This window comes from Sciurus vulgaris (assembly GCF_902686455.1).
Source record: "Sciurus vulgaris genome assembly, chromosome: 11".
Taxonomy (NCBI): Eukaryota; Metazoa; Chordata; class Mammalia; order Rodentia; family Sciuridae; genus Sciurus; species Sciurus vulgaris.
Window position 1 is genome coordinate 107148170 of NC_136472.1, and position 21920 is coordinate 107170089.

The 21920-nt window shown below is 38.9% G+C and overlaps 1 protein-coding gene across 1 annotated transcript in view; it reads left to right on the forward strand.

Annotated features, from left to right (window-relative positions):
- SIK2 (salt inducible kinase 2) overlaps positions 1–21920 on the forward strand; it is a 108181-nt gene that overhangs the window by 80990 nt on the left and 5271 nt on the right. The window contains exons 5-9 of the mRNA XM_079101584.1: positions 3662–3786; positions 4208–4331; positions 5641–5861; positions 7388–7540; positions 14587–14751. Coding sequence (XP_078957710.1) covers positions 3662–3786; positions 4208–4331; positions 5641–5861; positions 7388–7540; positions 14587–14751 — 788 coding nt within the window. The remainder of the gene's footprint in view (positions 1–3661; positions 3787–4207; positions 4332–5640; positions 5862–7387; positions 7541–14586; positions 14752–21920) is intronic.

Genomic DNA, 21920 nt, shown 5'->3' on the forward strand with positions numbered 1-21920 from the left:
ATATCCATGAGGGATCCTAAAACTAATCCCCCACAGATAAGGAGGGACAACTCCTTATAGTTCATTCCATTTAAATAAATGGCAATAAGAAACACCTGAGGGGCTAGGGTTGCGGCTCAGTGGCAGAGCACTTGCCTAGTATGTGTGAGGCACTGGGTTCGATCCTCAGCACCACATATAAATAAATAAATAAAGGTATTGTGTCCATCTACAGTAAAAATTTCAAGAAAAAGGAACACCTGACTTTTCATGTTCCATCCCACTTACTCAACTCTTGTTTCACTATAGGCTTTAGATAGAAAGCCAGAGACCAGGAAGGAAGAAGATTATCCAGATTCCTGTGAAGAAATAAAAAGGCTTTTAAGTGCCTTTCCATTGCCACTTCTTAAGGCTGACAATTAGTAACTTGCTCAAAAATAGCTACATATCACTGTGCCAGGGAAAGAAGTAAAGGTGGCAGTTAGCAGTGAGAGCTCTTTAGTCAAACTTGGTTTTTATTCAAGCTGTATAACATAATAGCTACCAGTGTAACTTTCTCCTAAAATAAGGTTTCTTCACAGGGTTATTAAAAAGACATCTTCAAAGAACTTAGACCAGCACCTCATACAACATAGTGAAGCACTTTTAAAAGAGATAAGAACTTGGGCAGGGTTGTAGCTCAGTGGTAGAGCATTTGCCTGGCATGCATGAGTTGCTGGGTTTGATTTCCCCAGCACTGCAGAATAAAAAGAGATGGATAAAATAATCATGTAGCAAATCTTTATTGAACAGCTCTTGTCTGCAGACAGCATGATGTGGGGCTGGGATAGCTGGGAATATAGTCTTTTCCCTCCACACTCTACTACTCTCTAATCTGGCAAGGAAGACATAAAAGTAAAATAACAATGACAATAATGGTAATATTGAAAATTCCTCCTGTGTTTCAATAGCATTATACTTTTTTCCTGCTATCTTAATACAACTTTCTTGACTGTAGATAGCATCACCATTTTATAAATGAGGAAAACGAGGCTCTGAGAAGTTAAGTAATTTGCCTAAGACTACATGCTTAAGTAGAAAACCCAGGGTTTGGTTCCAAATTTACCTGACTGCAGAGTCTTACTTAATCCATTCATCAGGTGATTACAAACATGTTTGATATGCCCTGACAAGGTTGTAGAAGACCTCTGCCTATGCGATATTGTAGTGCTTAGTGAGCCTGGTTGCCTTTTGGTGTTTCTTTTAATATCCCTAAATACTCAAGTTCCTGTTATCCTCAGTTACCTACAGAAAATAGTGCCCAGTGCTTAGTACTTCTCTTCCTGTGAGTGAACTGCTTTGTCAGTCCTAAGTGTACAAAACCAACATTGCAACTGGACTACCACAGGAATGGTGACACTTTCCTAGCTCTCCCTCTCTTGTTACGCAGTGTGCCAAGAAGAGAGCCAAAGACCACGTTAGCCAAACCACCTTCCTGACAGGCCTGGGCCCCCATCAGTCTTTTGTGCATTTCACCAGGATGTGGGGAAGATCAGAATGAAGTGACTCTATAAGGACTCTTTGAGATATTGAAACTTCACAATGCTATTTGGAGAGTATTTTCAACTTACACATACTAAAACTTAACCTGTGATTATGGCTTAAAGTGCAGCCATTTTTGTTCCTATTTCAGGATCCCCTCCCCCCCGACACCCACCCCAGAATTTCTTGTGCTTTTCAGTGTGACTGAAATTAACCTTTTCCTCTTTAAGCCAGATTTTTTAACATCTAGTCCTTAACTCATTTGAAGGTGTGGTTTTTCTAGAAAATAAGAAAAATGTATCTCTGTGTGTACCTGTGGGTTCCAAGGTGAATAGGAGTAGTTAGTCATAAGGTTGCGTAGAGAAGATAAGCTCTCTGACAGCCATTTTGTAAAGTGGAATACAGGACTGGACTGAGGATACATTGTGAAGAGAGTTCTCATTGGCTTCTGAAAGACATAATTGGCAATAATGGTTTCACAGAGGGAGTGTTCACATTTCACCTCTGTGCTGTAGGCATTTTACATTCTTATTTACATCTTATTTAATTCTCACAGCATCATAACAGGATAGGTGGATTAGTCCCCCATTTATAATATGGAAGCTACAGTTCGGGGAAGTCAAATAACTTCCCTAGGGGACAAAACTGGAAGTCATGTCATTCTCCCTAACTTCATGGTTGTGCTCTCCCTATAAAGCTGAGGTGATGAGGATTGTTACTATTATTACCGTTATGGCTGCTTGCTACCACTTTTTAGGTCAACGAAGGGGTAGAGTATTTTGCATGAGGTACAAACATGTACATAGTCTGAAGGTGTGAACTGAGTGGGAGTTAACATTAGTACCTTGGACCCTCACAACAAGCTGCTGACTGGGTACTTTATTATTGCAATTTTACAGATGGGGAAACTTAAGACTCACCAAAATTCCAAAGCCAATCAGTCGGGCAATGGAAACTGGATCCAGTTCCCAGTGGAGCATTTTTTAATGTTCACTATGCTTAACAATGCTGTGCTCCAACTGGGAGTAGAGTCCATTCCTAAGATGTACATAACAATGTAAGACAGTGTGAGCGTAACTTACAAAAACCTTGGAATTTATTTTTCCAGTATGAACATGAAATTGTATAAAGGCTCAGTAAAATGGTAAACTTGCATTCAAAAGCTCACTAAATTTTTTGTGCATATTGAAGGCATTTGAGCACAGTATTTCCAGAAGGCAGTTTTGTTTTTGTTTTTCTTTTGTTTTGTTTTGTTACTGGGATTAAACCCAGGGTTGTTTTACCATTACCTACATCCCCAGTCCTTTTTACTATATTTATTTATTTACTTACTTACTTACTTATTGATTGAGACAGAGCCTCACTACAGTTTGCAAGGTTGGCCTTGATCTTGGAATCTTCCTGCTTAAGCTTCCCAAGTTTCTGAGAGTTATTCAGAGTGCTTTCTGCATATAGAAGTTGTTGATACAATATGAGGAGGAGTATAAGGGCAAGTCTATTAACTGTTTTGAAGTATAATGCCACAGCATTCCATAAATTAGTAAATAAAGATAGTTGTCCTAGGTGGCCTTTAGCTGTACCATATACCAACTGTATTAATGCTGGGTATCTGCCTAAAACTGGATGTGTGAATCAACACTGAGAGAGTGATTACTTAGGAAACTGTACTCATTGCTTAAAAGGTTATACATATCTTCCTACCCTGGAGTAATGGCTGTCAGAGCAGCCAGTCACTCAGTTATGTTTTACTCATCTGTTTCTTTCCTGATAGAATATATGGGTAAAAATCTCTTTATCAATCAGCACATAATTGATATTCTGTGATTATCAAATTCACAATGGCTATCCACACCAGTGAATTTTCTTCAAGCCTTAAAAATACATAGTTTTAAAAAGTCCTTTTCCAATCTCTCACTCACTCTCTTTGAGAAGAAACCTCAATTCATGTATACATTCATTCATCAATATTTATTGAATACTTAAAATTTGTGGGTTATTGTGCTAATTGCTAGGGAAACCTCACTACATAGATGTCATCTCAGTTCTCACAGAGTGAATAGTGGTGACATTGTTAATAGAGTGTATTATAAAATATATTACAGAGAAATGCAGTGTAGTTTGAGAGCACAGATGAAAGTAACATTTATTTCCATTCCAATAGATTTCGGTTTTGGAAATTTCTTTAAAAGTGGTGAACTGCTGGCAACATGGTGTGGCAGCCCCCCTTATGCAGCCCCAGAAGTCTTTGAAGGGCAGCAGTATGAAGGACCTCAGCTGGATATTTGGGTATTGCTTTGCTTTGCTGTATTAAATGCATCTATAATGATAATACGTAATGCTCTGGCCCATTGTAGAAACTCCTGGCACTCAACACATAAGCAGTATTTCATAGTTCCCCATCTGCTGGAGTGTAATTAGAGCATCTTGAAATCAATCCCTAGGAAAGAATTTCTAGGGACAGGTGTTATCATCCTAATATTAGCAATAACTTAAAGTTAAGCAGTAAGCAAAATGATGAAATTCAGATCATTTGTTATTTTTATACTTATTGCAGTAGTCAGGGTTTGGGGGTCTTTTTCCCAAAAATTCTGAGAAAGTAATAAATTTGGACAGGAATTTTTCAGTGCATATGATTACAAATTCCTGGGGATTTGAGGAAGACAGTGTTTAAAGTTCTCCCTGGAAAGTGCACTGTTTTCTTCCCTAGAGCATGGGAGTTGTTCTGTACGTCCTGGTCTGTGGAGCTCTGCCTTTTGATGGACCAACTCTTCCAATTTTGAGGCAGAGGGTTTTGGAAGGAAGATTCCGGATTCCATATTTCATGTCAGAAGGTAACAAGTTATTTATCTAACTAAGTGTGCTTTACCAAGTTTGTGTCCCAAATGAAATGCCTGGGCAAAAGCTTCCCTTTTTCTGAGACTTAGGTACTGAATAAAATGACTTAGTCATTTTAAAAGCCATAGAAATAAGCAAACCTCCATCATATAGATGAGACAAGTTCCAGCCTTCCTACTTGTAACTGAGAACAGAAGTTTCCCAGATTAAGAGCAGCAAGTCTTCCCATTCACTCTGGGTCTATAAATGTCCCATGTTTATTTTAGACTTACAGAAGCACTTCATAGATACAGGCTCACAACCATTTTACTCTGAGTACAAAATGAATTTTGCAAAATTAAAAAATTTTAAATTAAAAGCCAACTGGCAGAACTCTAGTGAATTAAGTTGAAATGCCATAATCCCTGCCTGTCTGTATTGGGTTGTTCCATAGGCAGTAGTTAAATTTACTCCTTAGTTGCATTTTTGGTTTCATCCTTAATTCTGGTGTTCCTACTAACAGTAGAAGTAATGCTCTTGGGCAGCTAAGAGCATGGACTGCGGAGCCAGACTCTACCTGGTTTAAATCCTTACTCCACCACTCGTGGCCGTCTGGCTTTAGCAGTCATATCTCCTTTCCACTTCAATTCCTCATCTATAGAATGGAAATAACAATTGTTTCTACCCTGGGGTGTCATGAGAATAATTAAATTACTCTATACAAAGCACTTATCATGGTGCCTGAGGTACAGTGAGTGATCTGGTGTTGGCTCATGTGGGGGTGATGAAGAGCATGATGTCATCTCAGAGAATCAGCCAGTGCCCAGAGTTGCAGCTGTACAGTTTTCTTAGTGTAATCAGAAGTAAATAATGTTTTATGTCATTTTTCTCAGCAGCCCTCCTGAGAAAAGCAACAGCCCACTGGAGATCTCTCTGTCTCACCTACATAGCCTTAGCGTATCAGCCTTGGATGTGACTGAGAACCAATTTAAATCATTTTCTCATTCTAGGAATGAGGCTTAGTTTTTTTCCTTTAATGGAAAACTAAGTCTGTGGGTAGGTAGTTTTAGTTGAGACATTAAGTAGAAAGGTTCATTTAGCAGAGAATCAGACCCATACACTCTTGTTTTTCTTAGGTATTGGTTCATCATGTGAACTTGACAAATATAAGTAACACTTTCATGTGTTCATTTTTTCATTTCACCTTCTGATTTCCAGTGGAGGACACAAAGGTTAATACCATTATATGAAGTCACAAGAGTCAAGCAAATAATCCTGAAGTGCAAGGTGATTTATGTGACTTCTGTAATATTGTGTTTTCTATAGATTGTGAGCACCTTATCCGAAGGATGTTGGTCCTAGACCCATCCAAACGGCTAACCATAGCTCAAATCAAGGAGCATAAGTGGATGCTTATAGAAGTTCCTGTACAGAGACCTGTTCTCTATCCACAAGAACAAGAAAATGAGCCTTCTATCGGGGAATTTAATGAACAGGTTCTGCGATTGATGCACAGCCTTGGAATAGATCAACAGAAAACTATTGAGGTAAAGCGATGAGAGATTTGACTAAATATGTGTCAGGATTCCTCTGCAGTTAGTAACTTGAAATTTCATTCTCACACCTGTCATCCTGGTCTTTTAGCACAGCCGTCCCCAGCACCTAGGCATACTGGTCAGTGTTCCCTGACAATTACATCAGACTCTATTTATATTTGCTTTTATTCAACATCTAAATTCCTTCCTTTGTCTTATCTGCCAAAAAGTTCAAGAGGGTTTATAGAAGATTCAAAAAAAGCAAAGATGGAGGCTTAACAAGTACAGGATAGAAAGTTTCTTTCTAGATGAAGCATCAGGTTTCATATTGGCACTGCACTAGTTTGTATAGAACATAAATGTGCAGATATGGAACAAGGCTAAAGGCCAAGCAGGAAGCAAGAAGGGAAGGCATTGGGTTTAAAAAAGCCAGTGGGATTTAGATTGTGAACTAGAGAAACTAAGAAGGCAGAAACAGGTGGGGTCCTGATTTGGAAATATTAGGGGTCATAGAACTGAGAAGGTCATGAACCTGGAAAATTCCTCTTGGCTTTTTTCCTGTCCTCTAATAGTTAACATATTTATAGGATATACATGTTTTTAATACCTCCACAACATTTAAAAAAAAAACAGTACTTTTAAGGAGGAAGACTAACAAGAAAGAATTATCAAATACCCCCATGTTTACTGTGAAAGACCAAGGCTCCAAACCGCTGCCTACTACCCTGTCACAGCCATAAGTAAAACAAACTGACTTTCCTGCTTTGCTCATTGTACACCTAGTGTACTTGTCCATGAAGTAGATCAAGAATGGCAGGCGTGAGTGTGGTTCTGCTGGCCTGTGAGTTTGCTCCACATCCATCCTTGGTACTCGGCTCAGCACCCATGCAGACTGTCAGGTACAATTAGAAGCCATAGGAGCAGCTGCTGCTCTGTTGTACTAGCATCCTGGGAAAACTGGCAGGCTAAATATGTGAAAATTTGGGAAGCAACTTTATTTTTCAAGGCTTCAAAAGGGTGGGACTGCAAAAACAAGAGGAAAAAATTACCTAAGAATGGAGACATAGCGTCTCTCCATCTAGTATCCAGATGTTGTTCTCCAGCCCAAAATAATCACCAGAAAGTTCCCAAAGGTTTTAATCATTCACTTTAGAGGTTTCAGTGATTCGGACTTGGTTTGAAGCAGTGGAATTAGAGCTTCTGGGCTCCGGATGCTAACTGCCCTTGTACCAGTTACAGCTCTGAGATGGAACCATATCAGCATTGAGAAGGCCTATAGGAAGCAATTTTCTCCCAGTGCAGAAAAATAAACAAATCTTGATAATGTAAAAGGGCCAGTCTTGTAATTTAAAAACATCAGCCTTTACGCAATTAATACTAAAGACTTGAAATTGTCTGCCTTGCAGTCTAGATTTCATTCTGAGGCATACTTTGTCATTTTACTTTAAGAACACCCACTTTTGCTTTAGAAAAGTATATATCATTGGATTGGTTTTTATGGTACTTTGCCTTCAACCAATAGTTGTTTTTTCTTTCAGTCTTTGCAGAACAAGAGCTATAACCACTTTGCTGCCATTTATTTCTTGTTGGTGGAGCGCCTGAAATCACATAGAAGCAGTTTTCCTGTGGAGCAGAGACTTGATGGCCGACAGCGTCGGCCTAGCACCATTGCTGAACAAACAGTTGCCAAGGTAACGCCCCATTAGCCAATAGTCTTATCTGTGCATGTGCCTATTCACATGTTTGACACATTTTTTATCTTAGTACAAAGGTTAGGATTTCATCTTCTACACTCTGTTTTTCTGAAAAGTTTCTGCCTCAGTTATTCACTGATTCTCAAATGTTTTGGTATCTTTCTGTTCGTAGGATTAACTTTATTTCAAACATTTTTTTTTTTAAAGAGGTATTCCATTTTTTAATCACTTCTGTCGAGAATTAGCGCAGCTAACCTGTACATTCAGTGCCATTTAGGACATTTTTATTGTGGATTTGCCATGTGCAAGCTTAGGCACGCTAGAAGTTAGGATGTGTAGAGTACAGTCACTGCCCTCAGAGACATCACACTGTGGAAGCAAAATAAGACAAGACCACAAATAACCATAATTCAAAGAAGGGAAAGATGAGTGTTGTTGAAGTGCTGCGCACAAGGATGAGAGAGGCACATCTAAATGGGAGTGTCTTTATGAGAGAGGCAGCAGTTAGAATTGATCTTCACAGAGGTGTGGGACGGTGGCCGGGAGAGGCAGTACTTATAGGTAGGCAGAAACAGCATGAGATGAGCAGAAGTATTTATGTGGGTCATTGTTCTAATTAATACACTTGAAGTCTAAGGAAATGAAGAGTTGGAGTGATAAGTTGAAGCCATGTTGTAAAGAGCTCCACACGCGGGCTGGGGACGTAGCTCAGTTGATAGAGTTCCTGCCTCACAAGCACAAGGCCCTGGGTTCGATCCCCAGCACCACACCAAAAAAAAAAAAAAGAGCTCCCATGGTAAAGAGTTTCCCTACAATTTTAAGGAACTCTGAAGGTAGTTAAGAAGCAGAAAAGTGATAGAATTATATCCATTCTCTAAGCTAATTAATCTGAGAACATTGGGAATGATAGGCAGGATAGAGAAGAGAAGAAATTTGGAGAGATCAGTTAGGAGATTATTATAGTAGTTGAGATATGAAATAGTAAAGATTTAAATCAATGTGGCACTGGTGGAAACAGAAGAGGCAAGTATAAGAACCTCAGAGAGAGAGAGACCTTGTATGAACCTAGCAATGGTTTGGAGAAGTATCTCCTATGGTAGTTAAAATTTCTAAAGTCTTCCTGTGCCTCAGTTTCCTGTGTGTAAATGGAGATGAAAATAAGAATGTTGTACCAATAAAATTAGTGAATATTTGTGGAATACATAGAACAGTGTCTGGTACACAGTGAGTGCTATGTAAGCATTTGTTACATAGTAAATGTTGGGATTGTGGAGGACAACAGTGAGTTAGGGATAATTCTATCCTGGAGCTGGGCCTGAGAGAACAGTGGTGGCATTAACCTAGTTGCCAAGAGGGATGTGGACACAGATCCCAGGAGAAATGCTAGAGTGGAGAGATCTGGGGAATTATCTGTATAGAGGTTAAGGAGAAGAGTGACTTGTTCCTGTGTTCTGTTAGGATTCTTGTCCACTGCTGTGAGTGACTCTATCCAAAGTAAAATTAAGAGCAGAAGAATTTTCATCTTGAATTTCTTTGGCAGGTTTACAAAATTTGCAAGATTATAAGAAAATCTGGCATTTTTTAAAGAACATATAAAGAAAAAAAAGAAGGAAATTAAAAATCTTGATTTTCATAGGCAAATCGTATTTTTGTTTATATACTTTATATAGAAAATGTGAGTATCAAAACAAATGTGAGTGAAATAATGTTATCAACATTGTTCTAGATATTTGAGTTAGAGTTTCTCAGCATGTGGAAACCTCAAAGTTTAATTAGGTATTGCTTTCAAGACACAGGGTGGCAGGGATGGCAATTCATGATCTGGGATGGTCCCCTTTCCTCTTGCAAATGCAGACAGAAGGATAGGAGGCAGGGACTGCCCAGTACAGTAGCAGGCTTTCCCTGCCAAGTTTCTTTATTCTTAAACATTATGCAAGTGAGGGAGTGGTAAAGGGTTACGTAAACAGTTGCTCCTGAACACGTGCATGTTATTTGATATCTTTTCCTATCTAGACTTTAAGCAAATTCCCCTGGATATCTCAAATTTTATTTAATTTGGCTTGGAGTTAAGATGTATAACTTGGCTTCTTACGTCTGTTAACTATGTATCTTATTACCAAGCCCCCCATGAGTTCTTGCACTGACCCATGTCATCATAGAAACCTACTTACTGTCATTTAAAAAGTGTCTAATCCAAATGGAAGTCTTCAGTGTTCATCTACAAATTCGTCTTGCTGGCCGCTAGATGCTAATCAGGAGGCAGTGCAGCTGAGGGAAACACTGCCTTCCCTCAGAGAGGCACATTCTATTTTTTAGTATAGAGCTTATTAAAAAATAGATTTCTCTGGTTTTTATGGATATGAATATGCTCAAAGTTTTAGTAGAGCCTTCTTGCTTTAATTCCTTGATGTCCTAATTTTTTTTTTAAAGAAGACTTCAGTCTGGCATTTTGTTATGGCAGCCCAAGCAAACTAATACTGTGCTGTGGTCTACAGTTGTGGAGGGCAACTTCCTATCAGTAATTCAGTAATTGAGATGCCCATTGCATTCTTGTCTGCTTACAGTTGTTACAAATGTGGAGTAGCAAAACTGTTTAAAACTAGTGGTTAGAGTTCATAAGATAAAAGCCAGACATATTTTTCTTAATAGTTATCCAAATTCAATCAGATACAACATTTTCAGCATGTTATACAGCAAATAAAAGTACTGTAAATCCTTCTAAGAGGAAATCTTGCTATTTTCTACATAATAATAATAATGAGTACTTTATCACTAGACTGTAAACTCCTGAAGGTCAGAGACTGGGGCTGGGGTTGTGGCTCAGTGGTGAAGCACTTGCCTAGCATGTGTGAGGCACTGGGTTCAATTCTCAGCACCACATATAAATAAATGAATTAAATAAAGATCCATTAACATCTAAAAATTTTTTAAATAAAATAAAGGTATTGTGTTCATCTACTACAACTAAAGTTACTTTAAAAAAATTAAAAAGGTCGGGGACTGTTTCCTAGGTACCTCACAGATTGCTATGTTGATATAGCAATAAGAAATTGAGGAATCAGCCAGCATGGTGGTGCACGCCTGTAATCTCAGCAACTCAGGAGTCTGAGATAGGAGGATCACAAGTTCAAGGCCAGCCTCAGCAACTTAGCGAGACCCTGTTTCAAAATTTTAAAAAAAGCAAGGACGGAGGGCTAGGGATGTGGTTCATTGGTTAAACCCCTCTGAGTTCAATCCCCAGTACCAAAAAACAAAAAGAAAAGAAAAGAAATTGAGGAACAAACAAAATTGATCCTATACAAAGATCACATGAACTCTAAAATCCTACAAACCTTTAGTTCCATGCAGAAGGTCTGCATGATTTTGAGGCAGGGAGTTTTGCTTAAGAATTTGAGGTCCTATCCTTAAATATAAAATGGAAATAGCAATACCTACTTAATAAGTTTGCTACTGAGAAAATTAGTTAACCTGTACCAGCAGTTGAATTCAACAAATAGAGCACTTATCTGCCAGGCACTGACCCCACCACTGTGGGCATTGTATTAATTTGCTCAGGCTGCCATTACAAAATGCCAGACTGAAAGGTTCAAACAAAAAAATCATTTCCTCACAGTTCTGAAGCCATCAGGATTGATTTCTGGTACAGGCTGACTCCAGTGGGAAGGTGACTGCCTTCTTACTGTTTTTTCATGTGCCTCTTCCTCTGTCAATTGAGGAGACAGAGTTCTGTTGGTCTCTTACTCTCATAAGAATATCGGCCCTTACCACTCTGGAAAGCAGTGTGGAGATTCCTTAGAAAACTTGGAATGGACCTACCATTTGACCCAGCTATCCCACTCCTCGGCCTATACCCAAAGGACTTAAAATCAGCACACTACAGAGATACAGCCACATCAATGTTCATAGCTGCTCAATTCACAATAGCCAGACTATGGAACCAACCTCAAAGCCCTTCAATTGATGAATGGATAAAGAAACTGTGGTATATATATACAATGGAATATTACTCAGCTATAAAGAATAATAAAATTATGGCATTTGCAGGCAAGTGGATGAAATTGGAGAATATCATGTTAAGTGAGATAAGCCAATCTCAAAAATCCAAAAGAGGAATGATCTCACTGATAAGCGGATGATGACACTTAATGGGTGGTGGGAGTGGGACAAGAATGGAGGAAGGAGGGACTGTATAGAGGGAAAAGAGAGTTGGGAGGGGTGGGGGGGAAGAAAAAAAATAATGGAATGAATCAAACATCATTACTTTATGTAAATTTATGAATATGCAAATGGTATCCTGTTACTCCATGTACAAACAGAAACAATATGTATCCCATTTGTGTACAATAAAAATAAATTAAAAAAAAAAGGATTGGATAGCAAAGCGGATTGAAGGAAATGGTCAGCGATGGATTAAATGGATTTAATACCAGAAAAAAAAAAAAAAAGAATATCGGCCCTCTTGGATCAAGGCCCTATCCCCAAATTAGTACTTATAAGAGGAAGAGACCACCAGAACTCTCTCATGCTAAATTGCTGAGTCTGTCCTTAAACTTGGAATCCTCATGCCTCAGTCTCCCAAGTTGCTGGGATTACAGACATGCACCACCACACCCTGCAGAACCAGGACTTTGTACATGCTAAGCAAGCACTCTATCACTGAGCTACACCCCAGCCCAGACAGACTTCCTTAGTCCCCTTAGTGATTGTGAGACTTCTAAAAAGCAGATGTGTGATACCTACCATCCTATTTCCTGGGAATTAAGTGTTACAACAAAATGTTATTTCTCCATCCTTACCAAGTTCATGGTCAGTTATGGTTCAGGTCAGGTGCAGAAGTTGTCAAAGAAAATGTACCGTGCTTGGTCTGGCACAGCAGCCCTGCCATTGAAGAAATCACAGCTGGTCTGACTCAGGACCAGGAAGGAGCAGCACAGCGCAGTTCTCGTGTAGCCATCTCGTTTCCAGTGCAGGGCCTCAGGTGGTAGTCTCCCACTTCCATAGAAAAGGAGCAATGTAGTGAACTTGGGAAATAGAAAGCAAAGCTTATCTCTAGCCTTCGATTAAAAATTCAACAATGGGGGACTGGAGTTGTGGCTCAGTGGTGGAGCACTTGCCTGGCATGTGTGACACTGAGTTCCATCCTCAGTACCACATATAAATAAATAGAGTAAAGGTCCATCCACAACTAAAAAAAAATTAAAAATCCAACAATGGAGGTTGGAAGAATGTACCAAAGTACTTTATTAGAAAGTTTAAATTTCACATTGTGATGTATTGACTAGAGAAATTAAATGACTAATACTTGAAAAGGAAAAAAAGTTGTTTTAACATTAAAAGTGACACAGGATGTAAGCCTGAAGAATGATGTAAAAGAAAAGCTATTTCTTTATCATACCAAGAATGGTATGTAGTAATTTTTTTTTCCATTTTCACTGTCCATATAATTCTGACATTTTTGTTGTTGTTCCTTTATTCTTTAGCTCCTGCAGTATATCTGGTAATACTAATAATTGAATCTACCATACATAAAATATTTTCTATATATTCAAAATATGTCAAAATATAAAGTATGGTAGTAACATACTCCCATCCTTGAACAGCTATCAAACTGAAATTCTAACTGGGAACCATTAAATAGAATCTGAGAACAAAACTACATTCATTTTCATTCATTTTACAGTCTAAATCCTATATGCTTGGTATGATTTTAAGACTTTAGAAAGAAGGCTGGGGATGTAGTTCAGTTGGTAGAATGCTTTCCTTACATGTACAAGACCGTGTGGGCTCAATCCTGAGCACCACAAAGACTTTAGAAAGAAAAGGAAGAATTTACATCACGTTAGGGCGTTACATATTACCTTTTACAATCCTGACTTCACTATGAAGTAGGATTTATCCCCTTTTTTAAAGGTGAAGAAAATAAGATTCAAAGAAGTTAGGTAACCTGATTAAGTTCACACAATGAGCCAATGATGGAGCCAGAAATGAAGCCCACATCCTGAGAGAGAAGCTAGAACCTAATACCTTTTGTCCCTTTTGTTTATTTGAATAAAATTCACCATCCTCTCTCCTTTGACATGACTGAAGCAAGAAAAATATAGGCCATTCCTCTCCTTTCATAGTGTGGCATGATGACTCGTCCCTCAGATGTTTTGCAATGTCTCTTATGTTCAAAACATAGCTAATAAATTATTCTGCTAGTTTTGAAGGAATCAGGATAAAAGGATCATTCAGCAGCTTCATCTTTAAAATCAACCCTTGCCAATTGTCGTAAGGAAGAGTCTCTTAAATTTTTTTAAAGAATTGTTTGTAATGCTTCTTTACTTAAAGTAGTTACAAAGGAGACAGAAGAATGGACTTAAAGCCATCCAGAGCTTCCTATAATAGATTGACTTCAAAAATTATAATTTGCACTGCAATAAGCATGTCTCCTTCCACTGGGCCAGCAGGCTGTGTGTCTCCTCAAAGGAAGGAGAACATTCCTGTCACCTCTAAGGAACTGCTGCTTCTCTTTTCTTGCTTGTTCCACACACCCTCACCAAAACATATCTATCATCCCACCCACTGGAGACAGAGACAGAACTCACTTGAGTGCCCCTTGCATTATAGTTGGTTGTAGGGGTCTGTGTATCTACCCCTGGTTCAGAGTGCAGGATCCCACAGTCGGGGACTTTTCTATTCCTCTGGCAGTATATTTAAGGAAAAAGGCAATATGTGTTTTCTGAATTGAAACGGAGGACAGTCTGACTCCTTACAAAGACTAGCTTTCTTGTTACTATGTAAAAGTTATGCCTGTCCTCATGGGACAAGAATAAAATCCTGTACAAACCTTTTCAGAATGTCCGATTGCTCCAAATTAATACTCTATATACGTATGTATATTCCATATACATAGTCATCAAATCTTTTCCAGAGTGGGAGTTCTAATAAATAACTTGTTATACTTTAACCGTTCCAGGAATAATTATTTTATCCTAAGAACTTAGTGTGTTTATAGGGAAAGTGTTAATGTTTCCATGCTTTCTGTTCTGCCATATTTACAGGCACAAACTGTGGGACTCCCAGTGACCATGCATTCCCCGAATGTGAGGCTGATGCGATCTGCCCTCCTCCCACAAGCATCCAACGTGGAAGCCTTTTCATTTCCAGCATCTGGCTGTCAGGCAGAAGCTGCATTTATGGAAGAAGAGTGTGTCGACACTCCAAAGGTACAGAGGGATGTATTTGAGAGACTCAGAGCTTGCCATGTGGCTGGAGACTTGAGTTTGATCCTGCGATGTTGTGCTGTGGCTTTGCTGAACTCTCATTTCCTCAAGTCAGTCAGGAATGTTGTTTTTGTGGAGAAAACCTAAGAAGTGTCCAGAGCTAAATCCTCGTCAGTTTTTTATCATTACAGCTATTTCGCAACATAACTCATCAGACCTCTACTCCCCAGAAGCCCCTTTTTTTCTCCTTCTATAACCAGTTCCTTCTGTATTCAAAATTTCTAAATTCCTCACAAGTATTTCGCTTCTTTTGTTTGTTTTTAACAAATTGTAATTCTGGAAACAAAAAATTAACATATGCCGAATTGGGTTTTGTCTTTGTTAGTATTTCTTCTCTTCTGCTGAGAATACTATAGATACAAAATGATGGGCTTTTTAGTCAGCTTAACATCTTTTTTGGGTCTAGTTTGAACATGCTTGAAGGAGTCAGGTTGACATTTGGCACACCGTAAAGTTGGCTTTTAGGATATGGAATATGACAGCTTCTCTCAAGCAATGGATGTTTATTTAACTTCTAATATGAGTTGTATATACTTAACATCAAGAGATATACAAAGGACCATATTAATGAGTAGCAGTGTGTCATAAAAGAATGTAGACCTTAGAGTGTATTCAGACTCTGCTCTTTACCAGGTTGTGTGAACTCTTTGAACCTGTTTTCTCTTGTGTAAAGTGAGAATACCAAATTTATGAGACTAGTGTGAAGATTGAGATAGTGTGTATAAGAAATGGGGACGATTTTAGATACTCAGTATATTGGTTTCCTGTCTTTTGGGCCTCTTCAGGTAATTTAAAAAAAAAAAAAAATGAGTCTGACATGAACTTTGTCTCACATTTGCTAGACTACGGTCTAACAGAAGAAACCTCATATGCAACAAAAGACAATGTGCCAGCCAGGCACGGTGGCACATGCCTGTAATCCCAGCAACTCAGGAGGCTGAGGCAGGAGGATCTCAAGTTCAAGCCCAGACCCCACAATTTAACAAGACCCTGTCTTAAAACTAAAAAGCAAAAAAGGACTGGGGATGTAGCTCAGTGGTAGGTGTCCCTGGGTTCAATCCCTGAAACAAACAAAAAAAAAAGGCAATGCTCCAGGTGCTGAATAAATTGATAAAAGATAGATCTCCTATAAAGAGATCTAAATCAAAGTGAGACTAGGAGGTGGCAGGGAGAGTTGCGTTTAGTGTTTGATCAGGAAAGTCTTTGGGTTAAGTGTCAAAGCAAGTCGTTGAGAAGTGGATAGAATCAAAGTGGATGGAAAATAGGGTGGGATATCTTCAGTGGAGGGGAAAGCCTGAACAAAAACAAACTTAAGGAATTTCAGGGTCCATCTAAATCAGAGCAGTTGTTCAGTTTTTCTGAGGGAAAGGGCATATGGAGAGAAGTTGTATGAAAGAAAAGTGCGTAGGTTATCTATGAATGGCAAGCCAAGCAATGAAGACTTGCTCTGTAAGCGGGTGCTCTCAACATGGGCATGGAGTTTGGTATCAGATGAAACAACTGAGGCTTTAGGGTAGCAAGAGACCATTGAAGATTTTGAGCAAGGACGAGCTGTATGCATTCTGTGCTTCAGAAAACGAGGCTGAGTGGCCCCCTAGCATGCAGTAGAGGGGCAGACTGGTAAAGGTGAATGGGAGGTTAGAGCACATGTCCCTGAGGGAGATGATGAACTGCGAGAGAGGTTATGAGACAGGAGAGGAGGGCTGGTAGCATGGAGACAGTGCAGATAAAAGAGAGAAGCTCAAACCCTTAACAAGATTTTGAAACTAGATTATTGGAAGTGTAAGTACCTTCCCAGAAATAAGGAACTCTGAAGATCTAGTTGGTTCAGAAGTTAAGTAATGAGTTTAGCTGGAGCACAGCCGAGCAGACAGCTCAAGGCCAGGCTCCCCCAGCAGGTGTTAAGCCCAGTTGCTGAACAGGACCTGTTTGTGTCCCAGCCCCTTAGGACGAGTCTACTTCCTTTGGACAGTCTGTTTTCTCTGCCTTTGGTTGCCTGGCATGTTAAATAACCTTATAAATTACTGGTACATTCCTGCTCAGAAATTTAGACATAAATTAGAGTAATGTAATTCATTTACTTTAAAGATCTAATTCTCTCAAAAAAATTAAAATGCAGTCTGCTGAAGTCTTGTCTGAGAGGGCACCGGGCCCAAAACACAGATTGGGCACTGTCTGCTATATTATATAGGGCAAGCTATTTTTAAAGCTTGTGATTGTTACAGTAACTAGGAAACAGACAGGAAATGAATGATTTTGTGAAAGATATAGACAGTAGCTAGATGGTATATTTGCATTTGTAGGAAGAGCAGTGCCACGCTGGTACTGGCCACCCACACTGGCATTGCCACTGTGACACTCAGCCAGGCCATAAACATCCGCTGGTCTTACTGCAGATTGTTTCATTTATGTCAGTAAAATGTTTGTTCTTCTTCCCTCCGTACTGCCTCTTTCTTTGGGACCCATAAATAAATGCACATACACAAAAACTCCCAGATAGAAATACAGTTCCTTTTGTTCATTTTGCTTCATTTATACTTAACTGTAATGCCCATTTGTTTTCTGAAAGATGCTTCACAGCTACATGTATTGCTAATTTCATTTCTGCTGTCAATCAGAAACAAGTATTGTGCATTTCAAAAAGAGCTCACCTCTCCTTCCCTCCTGGAAGTCGTCAGTGCTTAAAACTGTCAGTGAAATCCCTTAGGGAGTCTGAATGGAAACTTTGTTTGGGATTCCTGCCAAAACCAGCACCTTTCTGAGTTATCCATTCTGGGTAAAAAACAGTAACTGAGAACCACAGGTGATACAGGGACCATGTGGGAAGGCAGGTGTATAAACCCCACAGAGTACATCACCCTCACTTGAGATTTCTTTGTAAATAGTGGATTTTTTTAATACACATACACAAACATTTCAGTCATTTTTAGCATTTTATTAGACTATAATAAAAGGAATTTCCTGGTTAGCATCTTTGTTGCTGGATGGCAGAAGAATTATGAGTAAACCATGAAAATGCAAGTGTAATAGAAGTATTTCATGTCCATTTACATTTTTAATAATTTTTTGAAGCCAAACATGGTGGCACATGCTGGTAATCCCATTGGCTTGGGGAGGCTGAGGCAGAAAGATCACAAGTTCAAGGTCAATCTTAGCAGATTAGACTCTGCCTCAAAACTTAAAAAAAAAAAGAGAGAGAGAGAGAGAGAGAGATGTAGCTCCATGGTAAAGCACTGGTGGGCTCAACCCCCAGTACCAAAAAAAAAAAAAATATGTAATAATGCTAATTTTTTGTATTATGTAGGTAGTACACATAAGATATGAAAAGGAAATATAGTGGTGCTGACTCTGAGACTTTGGAGAAGAAATTCCAATTTTACCTCTGAAATTAAATTTTTATAACAAATACTAATTTAAAATTGAAAAAAATAAAACCAGTCAGAATAATGCATGAACAATTCAGAAGGTGGAAAAAAGGAAAAAGTTATTTTATCTATACTCTCACCATCCAAAGATAAGCAAGCATATTGCCAGGTGTGACTCACACCAGTAATTCCTGCAACTCAGGAGTCTGAGGCAGGAGGAACACAAGTTCGAGGCCAGCCTCAGCAATTTGGCAAGGCCCTGAGCAACTTAGTGAGACTCTGTCTCAAAATTAAAAAATGAAAGGACTGGGGATGTAGCTCTGTGATAAAGCACCTTTGGGTTCAGTACCTGACTAAATAAATTAATTGAAAAAAAAAGATAAGCATATTTTGATGTGCTTTCTATAGGTGGGTAGGGGTAGGTATGGCTCAGTAGGTAGTAAGACTTTTTAAAACAAAGTTGTATTCTCTTATATATGATTTTGTATCTTTCTTTTAGTATAGTATGAACATTTTTCCCACATCATGAAATAATCTTTTAAGCATGAGTTTTAACAACGCCTTATACATTGTATTACATATCACCTTATTTAACTTCTCTCCTTTTTAAATTTTTTTTTACATCCTTATTTATGCTTAGTCCAATTCTAATGATTATTCCTTTTGGATAGATTTCTAGAACTGATGTCACTTTTTTTTTTTTTTTTTTTTTTTTTTTTTTTTTTCTTTTTTGACATAGTTAATTTGCCTCAGAACAGCAAAACAACTTTTTTTTTTTTTTTATTGTAAACAAATGGGACACATGTTGTTTCTCTGTTTGTCCATGGAGTAAAGGCGTACCATTTGTGTAATCATAAATTTACATAGGGTAATGCTGTTTGATTCATTGTTATTTTTTCCCTTCCCCCCACTCCTCCCACCCCGCAAAACCACTTCTTTTAAAAGTGTTATATAAGTGAAAAAATTTGAGTTAGAGGTTAAGCAGTTAACCAGTGAGTGGTGAAGCTGAGATTTGAACCTACAGCACTTCCTCTCTATGTAGCAGACTTTCTAGGCACTTAGGATACAAATTATGTAAGACACGTTCCCAACCGCCAAACTCACCAAACTGTGCTTTGGTATACTATATTTGTCTGCTTACCTGCCATAACAAAATACTACAGTGGCGTAAACAATAAGAATTTTCTCACAGTTCAGGAGACCGAGAAGTTCAAGAACAAAGTTCCAACCAATTCAGTCTTTGATAAGCTTCCTTCTCCTGGTTTGCAGATGGCCACCTCACCATGTCTTAGGACCTCACATAACCTTTCCCCTGTGCCCCAGGGGGAGTTAGGAGTAAGCTGCCAGTTGTCCCTTCTTATAAAGACTCTAATCCTTTGGGGTCAGGGCCCTACTCCCTTGGAAACACTGTCTGCAAATACAACCACATTGGGGGTTAGAGTCAACATAGGAATTTTGGGAGGATACAACGTTCAGTCCATAGCAGTCTTCCAGTCTCTTATGCCTACTTGCTGTAGCCTCCTGGGCTTTCTCAATTAGTGTTGGGGTCTCTGAGGGCTTGACCCCCACATGTTTATTGCCTATTACATATAGGCTCTCTTAGAAGTGAAATAACTAAGCTTCAAGGAAAAACAAAAACAATATATTAGAGAAATGTACATTTCATTCACATTGTATTTTAAATTTCTCCTAATTTACATCAGCCTAGACTGTTTCCTATTCCTAAAGCAAAAGGCCTAATTTCTAGTAGCTTAGGTCATTTAGGCAGAACAGCCCAATATTTCAGTCATAAAACCTTGGAACTGAAATTATTCATACCTGTTAACTGAGCCCCCCCCCCACAGCACATCAGTATATTGCTGGACGTGGTGGTACACATCTGTAATCCCAGCGGCTCAGGAGGCTGAGGTAGGAGAATCACAAGTCCAAGGCCAGCCTCAGCAACTTAGCAAGGCCCTAAACAACTTAGACCCTGCCTTAAAATAAAAAATGAAAGGACTGGGGGTGTAGCTTAGTGGTAAAGTACCTCTGGGTTCAATCCCTTAAAAAAAAAAAAGTGGACTGAGGTTGTGGCTTAGTGGTAGAGTGCTTGCCTTGCATGTGTGAGGCATTGGGTTTAATTCTCGGTACCATGTAAAAATAAGTAAATAAAGGTCCATCAACAACTAAAACAAAAAAAAAGTCAGTATATTGTTTTCCAACTGCCCCACGATGAAAAGACATATCTGTGAAAAAAAAAATCAGATCCTTGTTCTCTAGTTGTAGGAAAATGAAATTTGTTTCAGTAAACATTTTTTAATCAAAAGTATAATTTCTCTAGTCTAGATGAGATAAATTTATGGGGTAACAATTTAAGTAAAACTGTAAATTCAGGGAGACTGCAGGGTATTTTGAGTGATTCAAGAAAAGGTGACTTTCCTCCATGAAGGAGAAATAGCCAGCATAGATGACTTATCCTGCAAGAACCATCTGACCAAGGCTGTGAGTGTAAAGAGACTCAGTAGATAATTACTTAATAGCATTCTTTTCTCTATTGCTTTATTCATTTCTAAATCATCCTTGTTTTGTCTTAGAAAATCATCTTAGTAGATTGTTAAGGAGCCTGGAAGTGTGAATGGAAGTTCTCAGCCATTCTTTCCTGCAAGAAAACTGTCAAGTGTCGTCAAAAAGAAAAACTAACCTGGGGAAGGGCCAAGAAGAGAATGAGAGTTGCTAGCCAGATTGCAGATTTTTTTTTTTTTTTTTTTTTTTTTTTTTTCTGGTGCCATGGGAAGACTGGTCATAGTCTGGGAAGAAAACATCTGTCACTCTTCATTTGAAGTAACCACTCATCACTTTCTAACCTTGTAATGCTTTAGCCGCCTTACCCAGGCAATGGCTGTAGCCCCAGAACAGTTTTTATAGAATAAGCATCACCTCCCCCAAGCAAATAAAGATCTGAGTCACCTAACTCTCCCTCTCTAAATAGAGAGGGCCTTGGAGTGCATTCACGTGGTTGCCATCAGAGGGAAATGTCCTGTGTCTGGCACAGGGATGTCCCACATCACCTCTCCACACATGAGCTGCTCCTGCTTCCAAAGGAAACAACAGCTCTAGCCAGTGTATTCCAGGTAAAAGTCCTGCTTAGAACTAAGCATCTGTGCTGGCTGTTCCTGAGCAGCTGTTCACAGGGGATAATAGATTGAGTTCCACAAGGGAATAGTTAAGGTAATGAAGTAAATAATTGCCTCCTCTTTGGGGCTTTTACCAGCCAGAAGAGCTCAAAACCACAACTCCCCTTTGAGTGCCTTTCTGCCTGCCTAATGGTGGATTGCTTGGCAACTGCCAGGAAGGCAGTGTGCTCGCTCAGGAGCTGTGTTGAACCCATCCCTGTGGGTAGGCGCTATAGATAGTGTGTCACTGCCAGAGAAGAGAGAATTCCGTGCACTGGGGCTTATTAACCTCTGCAGGAATTTTGGGCCTGTGAGTCATGTGTTATTCTATAATGGAACACTTTGGCTGTTTGCCATTTAGTTTTTTTTCAATCCTTTTTGTGGTATCACTCTGTCTTTAAAGAATTCTTACTTTCCATTCTTCAGACACATAGAACCAATTAAAAACTAAATCAAATGGGCAGGCACTCAAATTATGAACATAAAAGTATATCTAGAGCCTTCCAGTATGTTTTGTGGTTGAAAATTAGAAGAACATTGATACTGCACTTCAATTAGAAGCCATGTACTTAAAAAGAAAATCTTCCCCCTCTTC